Here is a 20575-nt window from a genome sequence, read left to right on the forward strand (position 1 = left end):
AAATAGGAAGTTGCCATTAAAAGTGAACAGCTTTGTTTACAAGGGTCTTCCCTGCACCCCAAACAGCCAAAAAACTTCAAAAGTCCACGTTAGAAAACACTTACTTAAAAATGGTGTATTTCAAAACAAGAGAAAGAGAATGAGTCTAGTATCTGATTTTTGCAATGCCAAATAGCAATTTCAGATTTATTTATTTTTGAAGTACAGAATGCACCACATGTGTAAGACCTGGTCCTCTTCATGAATACAAGGTACACTCACTGTTCTGAAGGAAGATCATGCGTTTAGCAGCACTGTTCATTCAAAGAGCTGAGCTTTAAGTCAGTTAAGACTCTGACAGCTGGTAGGGAAAAACATTTTAGATTTCTAAACGCTGTTTCTAGCTTCTACTGCTTAGCACTATGTCACTCCTACAGCAATATTAGCAAACAACATGATTATGCTGAAGCCTATGCATTACATACACTGTCACATCATAATAAAAAAATATATTCTCTGTTGTAACTTTTCATTACAAAAATACCAGATGGAGAAGACAGACTTTCAGGAACAATCTCACATCGAGACAAGCTGAGACACGCAAACATGTGACAAAACATAGAGACATAAAAATGTTGCACTGAGGACTACAGAACTGCACAGGCTGAAATACTGTGCTACTGAGGGCAGATGTTATCAAAAGAGTTTTTAGAAATATGTGTTTAAGTAACAATTGCTAAATTTTGTTGCCTAACTAGTCTCATGCTGATCTGGAAGCCCGCTGTTGGCCACGCACTCTGACATTTCGGCTCTATAGGAAGCTTCTGTACCCATAACTAGAACGCGAAGTCTGAGAAGTGAAGAATTCGGTCACGAGTTTTGTTGTTTTCACATACAGGTTCACTTTATCTTAATAACAGTATTCAGGCCTGAACAGGTTAACTACAAAAATGTCAGTTGGTATTGCTTTTCCTCCTCACCTATAAAAAAAAAAATCCAAATGGAAAAGGTCTCAAGGAAATTTAGTTCATACCAAACCATGTGCCAGACAAAAAAAAAGAGCCAAATAAATGTAATCTAGAACATAGTCTTAGCTGAGAAGCGATACAGAATTCTGACACACAACATCCTACTACAGCTGCTTAAGTAGGTACAGGATACACCACCTCAGCAGCCTGAAGTTAAGATTACAGTCTTGTCCCTTTACCAGTACAAAAGCCTATGTCAAGGATCCAGAGTCGACTCGTGTTCTTCAGTTTCATCAGGTAGCTCTTCAGCAGATGCACCACACACACTGTCCTGGTTATCTGCAGACTGATTCAGCTCATCAGGTTCCCCAGCTGCAATCTGAGTTGTTTCTTCTTCCTCCTCTTCCTCAACTTCCCCATCATCCTCTACATCCATCTCAAACACCCTCACATGACGGAGATTGGAACTCAGCTACAGAGACATGAAGAAGTTTCTGTTAATAAATAAATAAAAGCACCAATACCATTTTAAATGTCAGCCAACAGATCTGAAATGGAGGTATCAGGGAAATTAGTAACTTTTTTAATGCCCCGCATGCTGAAAAGTAAAGCAAGTACATCTATTAACTTCTGTTAAAGTTTTTCCATGCTGTGTTATAAGAGAGGTATGACTGTATCCTGACTCACTTAGAACAGATAAGAGAATAATCTCTTTGTGTAAAAAAGAAAAAAAAAGTTTTGATAAATCTCACTAAATTACCGGAAACAGGTTATCACTCTCTCCAATCAGAGCATGTTTTCTTTAATATTTACAGGCTTGTTCAGATACTGTACTTACCACACAGGAAACTTTTCTAATGCCATTTACAGAAACATACTGAGCTTTCATATTCTCCAGCACTCTCCACTGATTCTCCAAGAAGACAGTACATGTGGGTATCTCACCACTTTGCTCATCCAGCCTGCACATAGCAAGAAGCACAAAGCTAGTAGATACGAAACAATTCCAGTACTAAGAAAAACCTCAGTCAGTCCATTTTTTTATGTCTAGGTTTTATTATATCATATGCAACAAGCAGATAAACATTTGAAACATCATAGTGCTGCTACACATGTTCTAGAGTGGGGGATCCAACTGTGGAGACACAGCATGGTTCAACTGAAGTAAAAGATCACAGCCAGTGAGAAGGGAGTTGTAAAGCCTGATCTTCCCACAGGTAACAGCTACAGCAGGGGATGAGGATGGCCTTCCTTCAGACCTCTCCTCTGCCAGAATAGGAGTTTCTGAACAAAGTCCTGGAGCAATGCCTACACTTACACAGAATTTTGGCCTCCATGACCTTTTGAAGGTGTATTACTTCAGTTCATCCCCACTCATAGGGACTGTATGAAGGAACTCCCTGCCTATTACAGTGGCCAGGATTAGTTTGAACTTGCTTTTAATATTTTCAGTTCATTCTTCAATACACAATTTCTTTGTGGCATAAAAAAAATATTTACAGTTCAGTATGGTACTCTGTTTTGAGGTAAAAATGTACCTTATGCAATCCATCGGAGGCATAGGGAGAAAAAAAGTAAAAAGCAAGTGAGGCACAACAACCAAAAGTTTGGGTTTTTGTGTGTTCACTTCCCCCAGATGCTCTCCTTTCCCTGTGCCAACACAGAGACACCAATTCTGATGTTTCAAGGCTAAGCTGACAATAGTTGTAAGTGTGACTACCAGGGAAAAGATGAAGAAATACCTATGTATCCTGATTACAAGGTAAAGGTATACGAGCAAATATGCTGAGAACATTCTAAGTTCAAGTATCCTGACCAGCAAAGTTAGCATCCTCTAAAGAAAAGATTTCTGCTTCTACAGGATGTCTTCAATTGGTCCTCCCATTTCATGCAAGCCATGTACACGGGTAGTATTCAGGCTCAAAAAAGCAAAAATCAAGCCCAACCCAACACTCAGAAAACCACAAGCACTGTTTAGGAAGCTACTATCTCCCTACTCTGCCTGGCATAAAAAGTTTTCATCTTTAAAATATTTACACACACACACAAAGCATAAGTAACTGAATATTTTTATTAACTAAATCAATTAGAATATTTGCTTAATCTGCTTTTCAGTTCTGCATCTTCAGACTTTCTCAAAGAATTTCAGTACCTTTTAGTAGGATCCCAGATGAATTCCCTATCTTGATCCTCATCTGCATATACTGAAGATAAAGGCAGCTGAGCCAAGACTCTCTCCTTCCCCTCTTGTTCCACACTCTCCTTCAGAACTACAGTCACAGTTTCATCATCATAGAAGTGTGCATCTAAACAACTGTAGCATCTATAGGAAAATAATTTAGAAAGCATCAAGGAATGAAAGTGAATACAGAACTAAAATATTTTTAACTTACACAGCATTCATGTTAAAAAGTATTCAGTAGTTAACAGCAGCCTTTACTGTAAATGATAAACATCAGTCGTGCAGCTAAGACACTGAAAGACAGCCACAACCACAGCAGACTCCTGTATCATGCATGAAAAATTATTCTGAAGAAAAAAATCCACAATTTATTAGCAATATTTTTTTCCTATTTCAGGTGAAATTTAAGAAACGGTAAACAAATGCCAAAGAAAATTTAGAAACACAACTGAAGGTATTGAGGGTAATCACATCTGGCCTTCCTACATGAAAAGAATAAGCTTAGTCTGAAGGGCCTTCTAAGATGCCTTTGTTTACACATATCAAGCCTCACTCCATCTTACTTTAAGAACATCACAGACATAAGCTAGAGCTGTTTCCAGCTAGCTCACTTTCTTGCACATGTGCTAGAGTTCTAGTTTTCAAACTTACTTCACCTTGAGACGAAGGACAAAACAAGACTCCCACAATCTTGCAGCTTCACCTGTGCCATTTCTTACAGCCTTACTCACCCAGGGACCATAAGCTGGTCCAGCATCTGAAGTAGTAACTTGCAGGATAAAAGCCAAACTAGAATGCCTGAGAAGTTAACTTCATGTAAAATAAACACTAGAAAACATGGTCGTCAATTTAGCACTCTGCAGTTCTGGAAGGAAAATCAACTATACTGACCTGGAGTCCAAGCTCTCAATTATACTGTTGTTCAAGAAGTTTCCAAACTCTACTGCAAGAATTCCATTACTGACAGACCTAGAAGAACAGAGTTTGTTATCTCAGTGACTAATTTCTTTTCCATTCATAGAGAATCCAAGAATCTCTAATGGCAACTGTGGCAAGAGATGGTGTAACCTGTCTAAGCTTAGCACAATACATGGATGGCTACATCCCAAAATGACGTAGCTGGTGGACGGGAACTTTTTGTTTTCTTCTGCCCCTCGGCAAAATGCAACTAATGGAGTGAAATAGGAAGCTGCATCTGGCTTGGGGGTTACAGTTCTTTGCTCAACTCCTGGCTCAATTGTCCTAGTCTCAGGTCCATTAAGTTACTTGTTATTCAAATCTACAGAGAATGAGTTTAGACTGGTTTAGAAATCAATGAAGGAGGAAATAGGATAGAAACTACACCACAAGGCTGTAATTTTGTCAGCAGCAGCTCTCAACTGAACACACAAAAGATAGTTTCACCATGTGTTTTCTTTAGCAGTAAAACTGCTTAAAAATTCCTGCCCCTATCACAGTTCATTACCTCCTCAAATTAAATGACACAGATTATCAAAATCAGCATTATACAGAGAAGAGGAGGAGGTTTCTAAACCCAGGTCATTTCAGTGATCCCACTGACAGAATGCATCTAAAACAGTTGTATCAGCACAACTAGGCAGTGACAAACTGCATCTTGGACACAGAAACTCCTGAAAGTACACAAAACTACACCCCAAAGAGAAGTATTCTATTTGTTGCACCTCCCATTTTTCCTTAGAGTATTAAATTAAAGGCTACAAGAGGTAAATATTCACAGTAAGACAAAGTGACACCGAAGGCATGATCCCCTGTAATTTTTCACAAGTTTGCACAAGCAAGTAATTCTGTGAGGAGCAAAACTAAGGAAGCCTGATTTTTTTGTCTAAGCCTGAAACGATGTTGGGTCTTGTGACTAGACTTTCTGAGTCTAATACAACACAAACTCCTGCTACGGTTTCCTACTGCCCTCCTCATCTCTTCTTGCATCCAAGGAAGACTGTATTCATGCTGCTCATTCCTCCTTTTTGCAAACAGATTCAAATTGTAATTGTCTCTATACATATGTGCCAAACCTCAAAACCCACTTTTTCCCTCTTTTTGTCTTACCTGGAAGTATCAGTATGTCTCCTCAAAATGTATATTTTAGAAATAGAATTTTCTAATATAGTGAAGAGAACATAATGTATATTGGATGTTTTGTCATTCCACCTGTAATGTGGGGGGAGAAAATGAGAATTTAGATCAAGTTTCAATAATTGGTAAATGACACAGACAAGGAATAGCAACATACTTACAGAAATGGCAGTTTAAATAATTGAGGTGTGGAATCTTCACTGAAAAGGAAAAACCAAACCAGGTTACAAAATGCTACTGTAATTTTGTGCAACTGAGCTTCAGAATAAATGTAAAGAAATACCTTTGAGAAGTTTTGTAGAGACACATGCAGACTGCTTGATGCACCGACTTTCCAATTACATCCTAACAAATATAATGAAAACAGGCTGAAAAATGCAGGCAGTTTTTCATAATCGTGCACGTTTTTAAGACCAAAAAAACCCAACCAAACAAACAGAAAACACCCAAGTACATCTGAAAGAAAAATCCACCAATATTTATGTTGGAATAAACATCCCTAATACAAACACTACTGTCATTTGATACACTCGTTTCACGTTTCTTCGTAATATACAGACTCAACGTTATTGCCAACTAACACAGTATTCTAGTGCATAGCACACCTACCAATCCAATTAACATTAAAAATAGATCACAGTAATGTGGGAACAGAAGACACGAAACAAAAAATCCACCATTACACTCTCCCTAGCCAAAGGCTTGGGACATCCCAGCAGTGGTCAAGCTGGGCTACTTGCTACCACCTAAGCTGCAGGCATCCAAAGGCAAAGGCTAAAACTTCAGGCCTCACTAAGCATGACTACTGTCTTCAGTTGATTGCTACCCGTAAAAGAAAGCTATCATCAATATAAATGGAACTTACCGCTGGCTTTTGTAAACACTGATCAATGACCCCTTCCATTTGCCTTTTGACAAAATGCAGTGATTTCTCAGGATAGTAGGGAAACAGGAGTGGACTTTCTGTAAACAAACAAAGTTCATTTAAAAAACACTTAAAACCATACTACGCAGTTATTACAGGGGCAAATTGCAGTAAGTCCAGTGGACGGTCAATTAGACGCTTGCGAGGCTAGAGCACATGCTTTACAAGGAGAAGTCGAGAAGGCTGGGTTTGTTCAGCCTAGAGAAGCAAGGGTTAACAAGGAGCAACCCATCGGTCTCTTCAGCTGTCTAAAGGAGGAGTTGCAGAAGACAACATTTTCAAAGCTGCATACAGGGAGAGGAGAAGATATAACAGCGATAAGCTCCAGCAAGGAAAATTCCAATCAGATATGAGGAAAAAGGACTCGTTAGTCAGTAGTGCAGGGTGCCCAGAGAGGCTGCAGGGTCTCTATCCTTGCAGACATAGAGGAGTCGACTGCACAAAGACTTGAGCAATCCAGCTTAGCTTCAAAATTAGCCCTGCTTTGGTTGGATTAGTTGACCACCTAAATTATTCCCTGATTATAAATTTTAGCTCAAGTAACTAACTGGATTACAGTATGAAACGAGATAAATGAATGGGAAATGTAGGCCTGCCTGCCTCTCCAGCTTTTCTTCAGAGCCCATTCAAAACAGCAAAAAGACAAGAGCTAGAAACACAGTTGTCATAAAATATATTTTTTGAGCAAAACAATTTCCATACTTCTTATAGTAGCTATGATTTGGCTTCAATAGGACTGATTTGTTCTTATGAAATGAACTACTTTGTAAGAAGATGTTTAGCTTTTGCGATAAATCTCACTACTAAGTACCTAATCTGTTTATTTTCCAATGTTTAGCTGAAGAACGATAAAAATTGCATCAACAAACAAAGCAATATAAAACAGCACAGAAGGGTAGAAAGTGTCAATGACAGAGGCATTACTTGTCCTATAATGCTGTAAACAACTCAATACTTGCCAAATTAATACCAACAAAAGCACTTACAAACCATGCCTACAAACAACCACAAATCTTGGGCGGTAACAGAAATAACCAGTCAAGCAACCTACACATTTAATGTATCAAATATATTTTCTAAGTATGTCTAAAACCACATTTTCTAAATACTATTTTTACAAACAAAAATGCTACCAAATCCCCCCTTTTTATTGAATTAAATAGGTAGAAAAAAGGCACCTATAGCAAATTCTATTACAAGACATCTTATGCTGTAGAAATTTTACGTTCTATGGCTTCTGAAGTTAAACAAGAACCATTTTCACCATCAGGTCATTATAGTCTCTTACTTCTTTTTCACCACTAATTAACAAAAGAGTCTCAGACTCCGGTGAAAGAGAACAAGTTAGGACAATTCCCCCAGGTATGACTTAAGCGTAATTACTACTTCCTTGGACTGGAATTAAGATCTAAACCAAACATCTCCTGGGATTCCTTCCAAGCCAACGTTTCTGAGACTGGTACATAAAAGGTAGGAAACTCCTAATAGCCAGAAAATGGTAATTGACTAGGTAAGAAGCTACATAAAAACTGTGTAAAATAACAAGACCCATTTCTTTTTTGCTACTCAGATGGAGACCCATGACTAACACTACAGAAATAACTTTAAGCATGAAAAACCAGATTACTCTTCTACGTTTGTTGTATTCTATATGTAACTTTGATTCACTTTTACTTCTTAGTAAAGCACACGTTACCTTTAAGATGAGTACTATTTTTAAGAAAGTTAAACCACTGATTTCCCTCTGTGTTAGGTGGTGATACAAGGTCATCATCTTCATCTTTTAAGTACTAGAAAAGAAACATTTGTAAGATTGCATTTTAAGAGACATTAAAATTCACCTCCAACATTGACCCTCATAAGTCTGTTAAACATTTCTTCGCAATTTTACGTGCTCTAGTCTTAAAACTAAATATTCCACCCCTTCTAAAAACTGTAAGAAAAATCAACTGTTGTCCAAGATCACATAGTGGCATTTCCGTAAGAAACTGATTTTTAAATCAAGTTTGAGCACAAATGTTTTGAAATCCAGTGATTAATGGCATAAAGAAAACAAACACATTTCAGTTTTACATTACTACTGCTGGCTGTGAAGAAGTTTCACCCTTTCCCTAAAAATACAGCATGTGTAAGTAAAAATATAAGATATATTTTTTAACACTCCTTTTCCTAATAATACGGGAAAAAATAATTAAAATACTCCCCTTTACCGTTACTTGAATGTGCAACATAGAGCAAAAGGGACAGAGAAGAAAAGCGGTCACAGCTTTAAAAGCTTCCGCATCTAAAGGATTTTCTCACTTATTCTTTTTCCATTTATTGCCTGGTTCTTTACCTGGCCAACTCTCTCCACATTGAAGTATTTTCCTTTACGATTGTAAAGTTCTGGTGCCTGAAAAAACCAACACAAACAAAACCACGATTTAAACCCAAAGTTAAAGAGCAGTAGTGTACAAAAAGATGATTGAATTATTTTACAATAACATTTTTCAGATTCAATTCTTGGCAGCAAAAACAGTCAGATGCTGTACTTGGCAAACCAATACAACTTGCCTCATTGAAGTGTTCAGTAAGAAAATCAGCAACAAATGTGATATCTTTCTGTGTCATCTAAAAGAGAAAAAAAAAAGGTGAGAAAAACAAAGGATAAGAAATACATTTCAATGAGCACAGGACACCTATCTGCAGGTTGAACAAGCGCAGTTCCCTCAGCCTGTCCTCACAGGACAAGTGCTCCAGCCTCCAACCTGCTGGGGAGCCCTCTGCCGAACTGACTCCAGCATATTCACGTCCTTTGTATAGAAGGGCCCCGAACTGGAGAAAGCATTCCAGATACAATCTGATGAGTTTTAAATAAGGAGGGTAACCACTTCCCTTGACCTCCTGGCCATGTTCCTGTTAGTACAGCCCCGGGTGCTCTTGGCCACCTTTGCTGCCAGGGCACACCGCTGGCTCATGCCCAGCTTGCACCCACCGACATCCCCAAGTCCATCTAAGCAGGGCTGCTCCCCGGACAGTTGGGGCCCTGCTGCACAATCGCAGGGGGTTACTCTTCTCCAGGACAGAATCACAGAATAGTTTGGGTTGGAAGGGACCCTTAAAGATCATCTAGTCCAGCCCCGCCACTATGGGCAGGGACACCTCCCACCAGACCAGGTTGCTCCAAGCCCCATCCAACCTGGCCTTGAACACTGCCAAGGAGGGGGCAGCCACAGCTTCTCTGGGCAGCCTGTGCCAGTGTCTCACCACCCTCACAGTGAAGAACTTCCTCCTAATATCCAGTTTAAATCTTCCCTCTTTCAGATTGAATCCGTTACCCCTTGTCCTATCACCACACTCGCTGATCAAGAGCCCTTCCCCACCTTTCCTGTAGGCCCCCTTGAAGTACTGGAAGGCCGCTACAAGGTCTCCCTGGAGCCTTCTCTTCTCCAGGCTGAACAACCCCAACTCTCTCAGCCTGTCCTCACAGGGGAGGTGCTCCAGCCCCCTGATCATTTTTGTGGCCCTCCTCTGGACCCGCTCCAACAGGTCTGTGTCTTTCTTGTGCTGAGGACTCCAGAGCTGGACACAGTACTCCAGGTGAGGACTCACCAGAGTGGAGTAGAGGGGAAGAATGACCTCCCTCAACCTGGTGGCCACACCTCTCTAGCTGCATTTCTCCTTGCTGAACTTCAGGAGGTCCCCATCTGTCCATTCCTCCAGCCTATCTATTTCCCTCTGGAAGGCACCTCTGTCCTCCAGCATTCACCCAGTGTGATGGTGTCTGCAAATCCGATGCAGGTGTATTTCATCTCTTCTACCAGGGCACTGGTAAAGACGTTAAAATCCCATTCTGGTTAGCTTAGTCATCTAAGGCATATAAAGACGTGCTGCACACAGAGCTCTCACATTCATGCACAGTGTACTAAAGGGAGTAGTATAAACAAATAAACCAGAAAAAGTAATTCATGCAAGACAGCATATTAGTGTGAATCTGCAGGCATCAGCTTTCTCAAAGAAATGACACAGGCACTATCTGTTAAGTTTTGGAACAAAAATAAACTTTGCAGAATACAGGGTATGCCACCATTTATTAGAAAATGTTACTACTACCTTGTTCAGCTCTGGAAGCACATGATCTTCTGACATCCTCAACATGGCTGAGGAAAAAATTATATTCTTACTGCATTAATATTAATAAGTTTTCCTAATATTCTTAATTTTCCATGGCTATGTAATAAGACATTGCTAATAAAATAGGAAAGATTAATTTCTCAGAAGCAAAAGAGTATGGAATGAAGAATTATGAACTGAGACTAAAATTAAGCCTCACTTGCCTCACTATCTCACAATACAAATCTTGGAAAAATTTTATCTTTAATCTTTTCCAACTGCATTGTACCCTGTACAAGACTGCAATAAGATTATTAGAAAAAGGGCTCATAAGAACTTATTCATGTGCACACTAAGAGTAGTAAAACGGATGTACATAAAATACATGAATACTGTCATGCCCAGAATCACGTGTTTTAAGAGAATCACACAGAAATAATTTTAAATCAGTGAGGCTTAGATAGAGTTCTCTGTTCAGTTTCAACCTGAGCAAACACAGTGAACATTTAAATGATGAAAGTTCTAACATTACGACACAGAACTCTGGTAGTTCTACTTTCTGCAATCTTTAAAATTAAAATTACTATATCTCTGCTAGTAAGTACTAACTGCATCTCTGGTAGTTTTACAGTATCTGGTTAGACTGTTCAGTTCTAAAAAGATCAATTAAAAACTATAAACCTATTCATAACCACTTTATAAAAACAAGCAGGCTAAAATATAGCATTCTGCACTTCCTTCTAACATTTTACCTGCAGCTACCCCACTACAATTGGAGGTGGCTATGAAGTGCATCCAGACATTCAAAGACTGTTTACACCTGTGTATAACCTTACAGCTAACTAGGTCTCCACAGGAGAAAACAGCAAGTGACAGAGTAAAGTAGAGTTAGATTATACTTCAAATTTGGTGTAAACTAAATAAAGTCCTTTAATTTCTCCAAGTCAAGACCTGCAAATTGCTCACGAAGCAGCCAACAGTTTGGAGCAACATTACAGGATAAGTATATACAATACCTACTTTACACACACAAAGTTTAATTGAGAACTATCAAATTTATGATCCATGTGTTTAATATCATAATTATCCTTGCCTCATCAACTGTAACCTTTTAGACATCCAGAAATTTTCTATGATAGAAATAAATAGATGGTTACAGCTATGATTGGCTTAATCGCTTGCCAACATTTTAATGCTTACAAAACAAAACAAAACAAATACTGGATGCTTACTATGTCATCAAGCTTACCAACATACAGCCATCGAAAAAACGCTTTGAAGTTTTTCATACTACTGTCGATAACTCTGAGCAGGAAACAAGAAAAGAAATTACCAGATCTAAATGTCACAAGCTGCTCCAGGCTTAAGTCTCATCTTTACTACAGAAAGGCCTGCAAGCACTATTAATTTTTTAAAAAATGCTTCATGCAACCTTCCAAGCAAGACTATTGTTGGGCTATGAGTCTATGAGATGCAGTGAGACAAGATAAAAGCTCACCACCAACAGAGGAGCCTTGCTCTCTCAACCTCCTCTAGTCCCAGCCACATGCTTCCCCTTAGATACAAGACTCAATAGTCATGTTTTTTAAACTCTCCAGACTTCATACTTACTGAAGCAGCTCATTTGCTTTCAGGATGAAAGAACCAACAGCAGTAATAGCATCTGCAAAAAGAGCTGACCTTATTATTAAGCTTTCAGAAGTGAAATCACAGTAGGTAAGTTGCACAGACAGTATTGTACCTTCAATTCCGGATGCATCTAATCCCAGAGACTCATACTTTTGTTTCCATAAAGCCATTCCTTTCAATTCACTCAAGTGGTATAACAGTGCCTCAGAGCCACTTTGAAGGCAGAGCAAAAAAGTATAATATTTTAGTCACCCTTTGGAAATACACTGCTTCACTGCAAGCTACATTTTTATCATTTAAATGTGCAAACTGGAGAGCTTTATAAGGTGATCTGGTACGTACCATTTCACAGAAAGGCAAATATTGTCCTAATGATTTTAACCACCACACAAAGTTGGTGTGAATATATTGCAAATATCCTATAAACACACCAGGCAGTGATATACAGGTGGTGTGTCATGGAGATTGTTTAAAATACCTCAACAGCTCTCCATCACCCAAAAGTAAAACAGTACATTTTGCCATGATCACAGCCTCCGCACCAGCACACCTACATAAAAAGAATCACCAATACAGCATAGTTGGGTTTTTTTTAGCAAAGCATATAATATGCCATTTTATCTATAATTCATGGGCCATTCTGCAACTTACCTCTGCAAATGACTTATCACCAACTTTTGTATACTGGAATAGGAAGACTCTATGGACTGACCAAGTTTTTTTAAACCCTGTTAAAAAGAAATACAAACATACAATAATGTTCTGTTCTGTGATTAAAAGATATAGAAATAGATAATTTTAATATATTAAAAAATACTTGCATACCTTTACCGTCAGTTGGTTCATTAGTAATGCCTGAAGTTCCAGACTGAAGGGGGTGGGGGAGAGAACCAAATATGCATTCATTTTGTATTTCAATATCAAAGGCAAATGCATAATCAGATAAAACAACAGTAACTACCTTGCTTTGCCCCATAACAACAGCTGCATAAACTCATCCTGAACAGAAGTGGTTGTATTCTTTTCCTGTCAGTCAAAATGATTGAAATAGATTGGTGAAGAGATTAAATCCAGGCTACCAAATAATCTCACAAACACTTCAATTAAAGTATATCGGAAAACCCACCCACATCCTTGAATGCTGAAATCAGACTATTGTTCACCGGAAATTTTCCAGCATTTTACGTTATTTTCAGTTGTATTACACAGTAAAAATTCTAGGCAGTTTGCCATCACTAAGAATCTATTTAAAAAAAAAAAATTTGATTCAATTAACTTACAGCCATGGTCAATGAACACAAAATTTAAGCAAATCCAAGAGCATCTTAATCATGGCTGTTTTACATGCTCTATTGAACCAGGCTGTAAGTGCTGGTGGGCTGTTACTTAACATTTACAGTACTGAGTTTATCAATGACTAATGGACAAGGAGCACAACCTTAAATAGAAAGCAATCAACAGCTGTGCAAGCTGAAAACTATCACTTTTGAATAACGTAGAATAAATAAAATAAAGAAGAATCACAATAAAATCGTGCTTGATGATACTCAGATATCTTTAGCATTGGAGCACTTGACACACAATAGCTTCCAGGTTGCCTCTGAACTTAGACTGTTATCTGGAGGCCTTGTGCTTAAAGAACATTAAGATACGGAGTATATTAACATGAACAACAGAACTACTGCAAAAAAAATGTTTTTCCAAAAGAACAGTTAATACTACAGTACCTGTACAAACTTTGTCAGTCGTGAGTCCATCTGCATCAATATTTCTTCCCATGCTTCACACATGCATGTCAACGACAACTTTATATACTGCAACACAGATACCGCATTAGCATTACTCGCTTTCCCCCGCTTCAAAACACATGCAAGAACTGGATGTTACAATGCAAAGGGAAGACATACTGTAGATATATAAAATTTACTATCAAATTCCAAGTTAGAGCTCTACAGTCACTTAAAACCAACTTAAGCTTCCTACTAGAAAACATTGATTTTACTTGCATTAAGAGTATAAAACACTGTAATATTAAAAGAATGTTGTAACACAACTGTACCTGTAACAGAGTCGAAATATGAGTAAACTTCCGAGCCATTCGAGTTACCTCAGGTAAGTAACTTGATAACAGACTAGTGTCCAGCTATAACAAATGAAAATAGCAACAGGTAACAGATGATTTGTCTTTTAAGAAATTTTAGATACAGAAATGAAAAGACAGACTGGGAGGACTCACAAAAAAACCTGACATTTCTCATTTCCTTAAAGTTGACTTTAAAAGGGAAATACATTTAATTCAAAGGGTAAATAAACATTTTTAATACATCTATAAAAACTTCCAATAGGGTTCCTCCTTTTGGAGTTCTAACAGTAACGGTTTTAAGTATGACTGTTCTGGATAGACTGGAAAATCAACAGCAATGTTGCTATGCCTTTGTGCACAGAATGAAGAAAATCTGAGTAACTGTAATCAAATAAATGAATGTTATATTTAAAGTAATATTTTAAAAGAATGCCTCAGATCATCATTATCAGTGTTCATCAGTGAAACTGCATGTTAACATGATAAATCCAAAAGCTAAATCAGGGTGAATTTCAGAAAGGCTGAAAGCAGTAATTTGTGTTTTTTCTGCAAATAATGGGAAAGCAATAAAGCTACCAGAAAGCAATTTAAAAATCAGGCTTACTTTTAAAGAACACTTTAAAATTACTTTACTTGCCTGAAAATATGTTATCTCTGCTTCGCTGTCTGAAGAGTCTCGTATCTCTGTAATAACCGATAGTGATTTCAAATCACTAGATAAACATAGTCCACGACAGGAACCTGCCACCTGAAGGATTCCAGTTTAAAAGTTAATGAAATATTGCATTTCCTCTAAGATGTATTTACTGCTCTAACACATTCACATACAAAGAAGATTGCAGTCAATGACACGTAAAAACAAAGCGGAATTTCCAGCTACTGTTCAGGAACAAAAGCACCCTTTTCACTGCGGATTAATGTTGAACTCTGGAAATTTTAACATCTTGTTTCAAATGAAACAGAGTTGGAATGTCTTTCCAACAATAACCACACAAACCAATTGAGAGAAACGACTATTCTTTTCTTTACAATTCAGCAACCCAGTTTCACTTATGTGTAAGCACACATATGTATTTTTTCATTCAATTCAGATGTAGTTTTGTATATTATGAAGAAAATATATGGAAAGGAACAGAACGTACACCAGTTACTGTAGCAATCTTGAACATGCCATAAGCATAAATCTCAATGAATCCTGAGCTGCCTCCAAGGACAAGAGCATTAAGCCTATAAAAACAGAAGAACGTGTTGATGAGCATACTGAAACAAATTCTAATGCATACAAATATAATTCTAAATACTTAAATTCCAGCCCTTTACTGAAGATCCTCTAAAGAATAACTGAACAAAAAGAAACACTGTGCTACTGTCTATGATCCAAGAAATTTAAAAACAAAAAAAAAATATTAGCTTGGATTTCATTGATAAGATCTGTCTCTAACATTTACAGAGAGTATCAATTACTAAATTAACAGAGAGAATAGGGAAAAAGTAACACAATTTAGGCATAGAAGTCCTTCTTCACTAACTTCATACCTTTCAGAAGAAAAAAGTACAGTTTCTAGCAACAGCCCAGCTACCAATACAGGCTGCAAAGCACGCTTACAAAGCTACTTGTGTATTTCCATGAGTTTAGCCTAACTACCTGCAGAGTAAGTTTGTTGCAGTCACTCAGTGGCACTCCTCTGCAAAACCCCAATGGCAATAAACATTTGAAATGGATGCAGCAGCAAAAAAAAGCCACAAGTAACAACAGCATCAGAAATAGAAACCCATTTCAAAGAATAGGGTTTGGGACAGACAGGTATGTGCTCACTTATTAAAACCAACTTGCCACAATGACTTGAGAAAAAGCTTTTCCGACCCCTCCCTTTTTGGCCATGTTCAAAACATTAAAGTTTGGACAGGGAGGTTGTCTATTCCTGTCATACACGCACACATCTTCAACTAGACACATTTGCTTACATTACAGTGAGCAGTAATGCTCTCCAACATAAAAAATCAGAATGTTTTAGATGTCCCCTTATAAACACAAGAAGATTAACTGCAACTTCTACCTGTTACACAGCTAAATATATGCTAAAGGAGAATGTTTCTGTTAAAGCCAAGACAGAACTTATCAAAATGGTATCTCAAAAATATTTGGTTTGATGAATTGAATGGATGAAGGCGCACAGAATCCAGAAAGCTCCTACAGAGACAGCTGCCATGTCTCTCTCTATAGCAAGGAAGTCCTACTATAAGAAGAGGTATCAAGTCTTATAAAGGATCAACTGATGACAGAGATGCAAATTTTGAAATAAGGAGGATGATTCTCAGTGGTGAGACTATAAGGTACAGTGAAAGAAAGCGAGTGGAAAAAACAAGGCACAGATGTTAAGCACCATCCTCAAAACTGCCCCACAAGCAGTCCACAAAGCCAGTCTCACTCTGCTAAACTACACTTCTTCCAGCTGCTCCTCATGTTTCCTAATAAGAGACATTTATTTTAAAGTAACCCTAATACAGTGGATTTCAGAGCTAAGTTGAGCTTTGTCACGCTCATGCAAACCCTCAGGAATTCTCTGTCTATAACAAGCATTCACAATCGTCTCCAAGACCAGCTTAAGTAACACACAAAACATAGCCTTCAAACGCACCCCAAGATATTTTCTTCTAAGGAAAAAAAGATATGGCACCAACAGCAGTTGGTGACAAAGTGCCTTACAATCCCTCTAAATTGAGGAGAACAGCTGTAAACTAATGGAGATTTTTTTTTTTTTTAATATATTCCTGGGATTTTTAACATTAAAAGAGAAGACATTCCATACCCTTTCTCCAGGACCCTTTAAAACTGGTTACAAATAACTTAAAAGTAAACCCACTTATCCATTATTTTATAGCTTTAGAAAAAACAACCAACCAAAAAAAAAAACAAATCCAACCACAACAACCCATATATGGAATTTACCTTACATCACCCAGAAGCTTCATAATTTCATCTGACTTTTCTTCGCTGAAAATACAAAACATATGGTTGGGGTTTATGTAGCTTGATTCAACACCGGAAAACAAAATAAACCAAAAAAATGGAGAGATATAAGGTGACAATTTCTTACCTGAAAATTTTTGCAGTGGTACTGTAACTGAAAACAAAATAATTATTCTCAATAACAATGAGCAGACATCTAATCCAAAGAATCTGTAGAGCTCTAAAGATGAATAACCAAAACAATGACAACAAACGACAAATGGTTTCCTCTCAAGCTTACTAGTATAATGCTTACTTTTTTGGTAGCGCCGGTAATTTAGGCAAAAGGAGATTGGATTCATCCTCAGCATTGTAAAAGGAAGTCAGAACACTGAAAAAGAAGTAAGACTGTCTTTACATCCAAGCTGTAAAAATGCAGGAAGGGAGGAAGAGAATTCCGTTCTAACTTCAAAGCTACAGCATATACTCAATATATCATGTATACTACAGTTACAAATATCAGAGGGTAATCCCTTACGGGGCCTTTAACAATTTATCAAATGATCAAACTAATAAAAGAAGTCTGAAAATCTTTTTTTTGTTTCCACCAAAGGAGAATACAAAGTTTGTACCTGCCAGCTCCGCAGCTTGTCACCAAATCCCTCATCTGTAATGCAATTACTGACTGTACAACCCTGCAGACCTACATACACCTCAAAAAAGCTTCACACTAAAGACACATTTCAGGAGAGGAAGACTAAAGTGCAATACTTAATACCACACCTTAGACATGGCAGAAGGATGAGATTCCCCACAAGAAGATAAGCCTAACCCCATCAGGAGAAGAATGCTAGGGTGATTTAAGATGCAGCTATTTTCTTGCTATTTTAAGACTGGTGTTTTCTGGAGGGGGGGAAATCCCCAAGTCAGGCTTACACCACCTCCCTTTTTTAAATACACATTTAATTATTGTCTTGCACTGCAATAAACTGCATATCAGAGGTTTTTGTAAGATCACCGAAACAGGGATCACAACGTCCTCCGGCTCCCAAGTGCTGCTAAGAATCCTCTAATGCCACAGAGCTCATGATCATTAAAGGCAATCTGACTTCCTTTAAGCACCAAACTAAAGATTGTGAAAGCAAGAGTGAAGAAAGATTTAAATATAACACTTATTCTGACTAACAAAATAGACGAACACAGTAACATTACTATAATTACTTTAATAAATCAATTGGTATTGAAGTAAATTGTATCAGAAGACAGGCTGTACAAGCTAACATTAGATTAAGCACCTCTTAATAGAGGGACACTCAAGATCACGCTGAAGTCTTTGTGTACAACCTAAAGAACTACGAGACTAAGATATCAGCACTATAAGCGTTATGAAGAGTGTCTGTTCTAATAAAAATTTAAGCCAAGTGGCAAAACAAAAGCCACAGCTACATAATATTATATTACTTTATATGACTGCTTGTAACATACTAAGCATAAATTATTAGCAAGGTGGCACCACATAGCCCATAATTTACTTTAGGGTTTTTTAGACTCACCTGCTTTCCTCAGTTACTTCCATCCAATGCATGTATGTAATAGATGAGTCCACAGAGAAGGAGTGCAGGCTTTCAGGTTTTTCTACATCACACAGAATGATCCGCTTGGTATCAGTAAGGCCAAAAGCCAAAACTAGAGAAAGATGAGTAAAATGTATAAATAACCAATGGGCAAAACATTGTACTTCACATGAACTAGAAAATAATGTGTCTGCAAAGCCAACTACTGGACACAATTTTCTCTTTGTCTATTTAGTCCTTCCAAATTCTCATTTGAAATGTAGACATTAGAATGAAAGTTTCAACTCCTATTATATTTTAGGTGATAAATTTAAGTCAAAGGCCTGATTTCACAATATTTATCTACATGTTGAACCAAACATGCTTCTAACAACAGGTCCAATAAAGCAGAGGCTTCCGTTTTTGCAAATTTAAGGCAAAAATTATGTACTGTCCACCAGGAAGGTCTGGGTTTTATTACAACAAAATACAATTTAAGACTTGCCGAGCAACTTTTGCATCACCTTCTTCTCAACTTTATTCATCCATAAAAGCATGTGGCAGGCACAGGTTTCTGTGCTTGCTTCCTTGTAATCACAGGCAAGCAGCTTAAAAAGAAACTTCTTAAACTCCTCAGACTCCATCATAAAACAATATAGGTATTTTTACCCACATGTCACGGAAGAAGATTGTTCCCACTCTCCCACCTCTAATGAGACAAAAAAAATAACTGATTTCCAGCCTAGGTTTATTAAGCTACTAATTTCAACATTATTTCTCTTGAGAAGGAAAAGGTGCTTTTTTTCTTCTCTAGTGTACCACTAGAGCAACTTTAGCCTCTAAACGTCAGCCTCTGCTAATCTTCAGTCAGTCCTGATCAGACAGCCTCTTTTTCCCCCAATAAATGTTGTAGTTCATACAAAAATATTCTGCTTAATTAGGAACTTGAAGGTTTGCTATATCTTGAAAAGCAGTACTTTGGACATAAATCTGCCTTGCAAATCTTTCTTGCAGTTGCTTTCCACAGTGTAAACCTCTCTTACTTTGAATAAACCTACATACAATTAAGTCACCCTTCTCTTCAAACACAGTTTATTTGAAAATTTTCTTCACAGACAAGAATTATCATCCCCACAACTTTCACTAATTTCCGATGGGATTTTTATTGCACCCTATCACCTCGTATACTTGACATTACTTTTGCCATCTGGTCTCCAAGCAAGAGCAGTCACTTCTTTTCCTGTATTCTCATTTGGAGGCAAACTCCACACTCGTTGAAAGTTTGCAAGCCGGTGAAGCAAAACCTACAAAGCAAACACATTGAAGACAAAAATTAACCACATTCTCCTGTTAATACCAGTTTGTAAATCAGTTCAAGACACGCTTTTTTTTTACCATTTTTTAATAGGTTCTGTGTCTTAAATACCACCTGCTCCTCTAGTAGACGTTTCGCTCCTGTGCCACTTTAGAGGTCAGTATACTGTTTACTGTACAGCAATACAGAGAAATGAGCTGTGCCTTGTACAAGCCCAGCAGCTGGTAACCAACAGGAGTTACCCATGCCTCTCCAGCGGAGACAGCCTGAAAGCACAACAGTCTGTCTCCATGCACGACCGCATACAGCAGTTCCAGGAAGTAAATACCTGGAAACAGATTTAATTTAAATAGGAAATTTCATGCGCTTTAAAATTCCACAGATGCAGGCAATGAGATTATCATCAGAGAATGTGTCTGGACATCAGAAAATTAAAAAAAAAGAAGGGGCAGTAAGTATTGAGAAGCTTGATAAAATAATTGCAACGCCTAAATGACTGGCGAAGCTTACAAGAAATGGCTCGGGTAACAGCAAAGGCACCTTAGCGACAGTACAGAAGAGGCAGCGCCTTGCTACGAGCAGCAGCCACCCTTCCCTCCACGGGGTCCTTCCAGCCCGCCCCGAGACGCAGCCTCCAGCACGGCCCCGGACTCCCGCTGCAGGACCGGCGGGGCGGCAGCCCCCGCACTCACCTCCCCCGCTCTGTTGGCCAGCGCGATGAGGTCCCTTTTGGGGGACCAGGCCATAAAGACGACCTCCTGGGGCAGCTGCTTCTCCCCAACCTGCCGGAAAGAGGGCATGGCGG

The 20575-nt window shown here is 38.2% G+C and overlaps 1 protein-coding gene across 2 annotated transcripts; it reads right to left on the reverse strand.

The window, feature by feature from the left end:
* Positions 1 to 856: 856 nt before the first annotated feature.
* On the reverse strand, positions 857 to 20570 carry ANAPC4 (anaphase promoting complex subunit 4). Of its 2 annotated transcripts, none has more exons than XM_086463694.1 (28): positions 20463 to 20570; positions 19654 to 19759; positions 18456 to 18588; positions 17219 to 17293; positions 17051 to 17077; positions 16903 to 16947; positions 15095 to 15179; positions 14590 to 14700; positions 13929 to 14012; positions 13597 to 13683; positions 12831 to 12895; positions 12695 to 12737; positions 12521 to 12597; positions 11982 to 12082; positions 11852 to 11903; positions 11490 to 11545; positions 10241 to 10287; positions 8702 to 8758; positions 8484 to 8540; positions 7845 to 7938; positions 6089 to 6186; positions 5507 to 5568; positions 5385 to 5423; positions 5197 to 5298; positions 4021 to 4098; positions 3100 to 3270; positions 1786 to 1909; positions 857 to 1419 (listed from the first exon to the last, which is right to left on the reverse strand). In XM_086463694.1, exons 1-28 carry the CDS (start codon positions 20568 to 20570, stop codon positions 1204 to 1206), a joined length of 2400 nt encoding a protein of 799 aa, XP_086319820.1. In that variant the 3' UTR covers positions 857 to 1203. The 2 variants fall into 2 exon arrangements, with proteins under 2 accessions (XP_086319820.1, XP_086319821.1); XM_086463695.1 differs by having other exon boundaries at positions 10238 to 10287.
* Positions 20571 to 20575: the final 5 nt, after the last annotated feature.

Source organism: Leptosomus discolor, chromosome 4, assembly GCF_034619465.1.
Source record: "Leptosomus discolor isolate bLepDis1 chromosome 4, bLepDis1.hap2, whole genome shotgun sequence".
Classification (NCBI taxonomy): domain Eukaryota; kingdom Metazoa; phylum Chordata; class Aves; order Leptosomiformes; family Leptosomidae; genus Leptosomus; species Leptosomus discolor.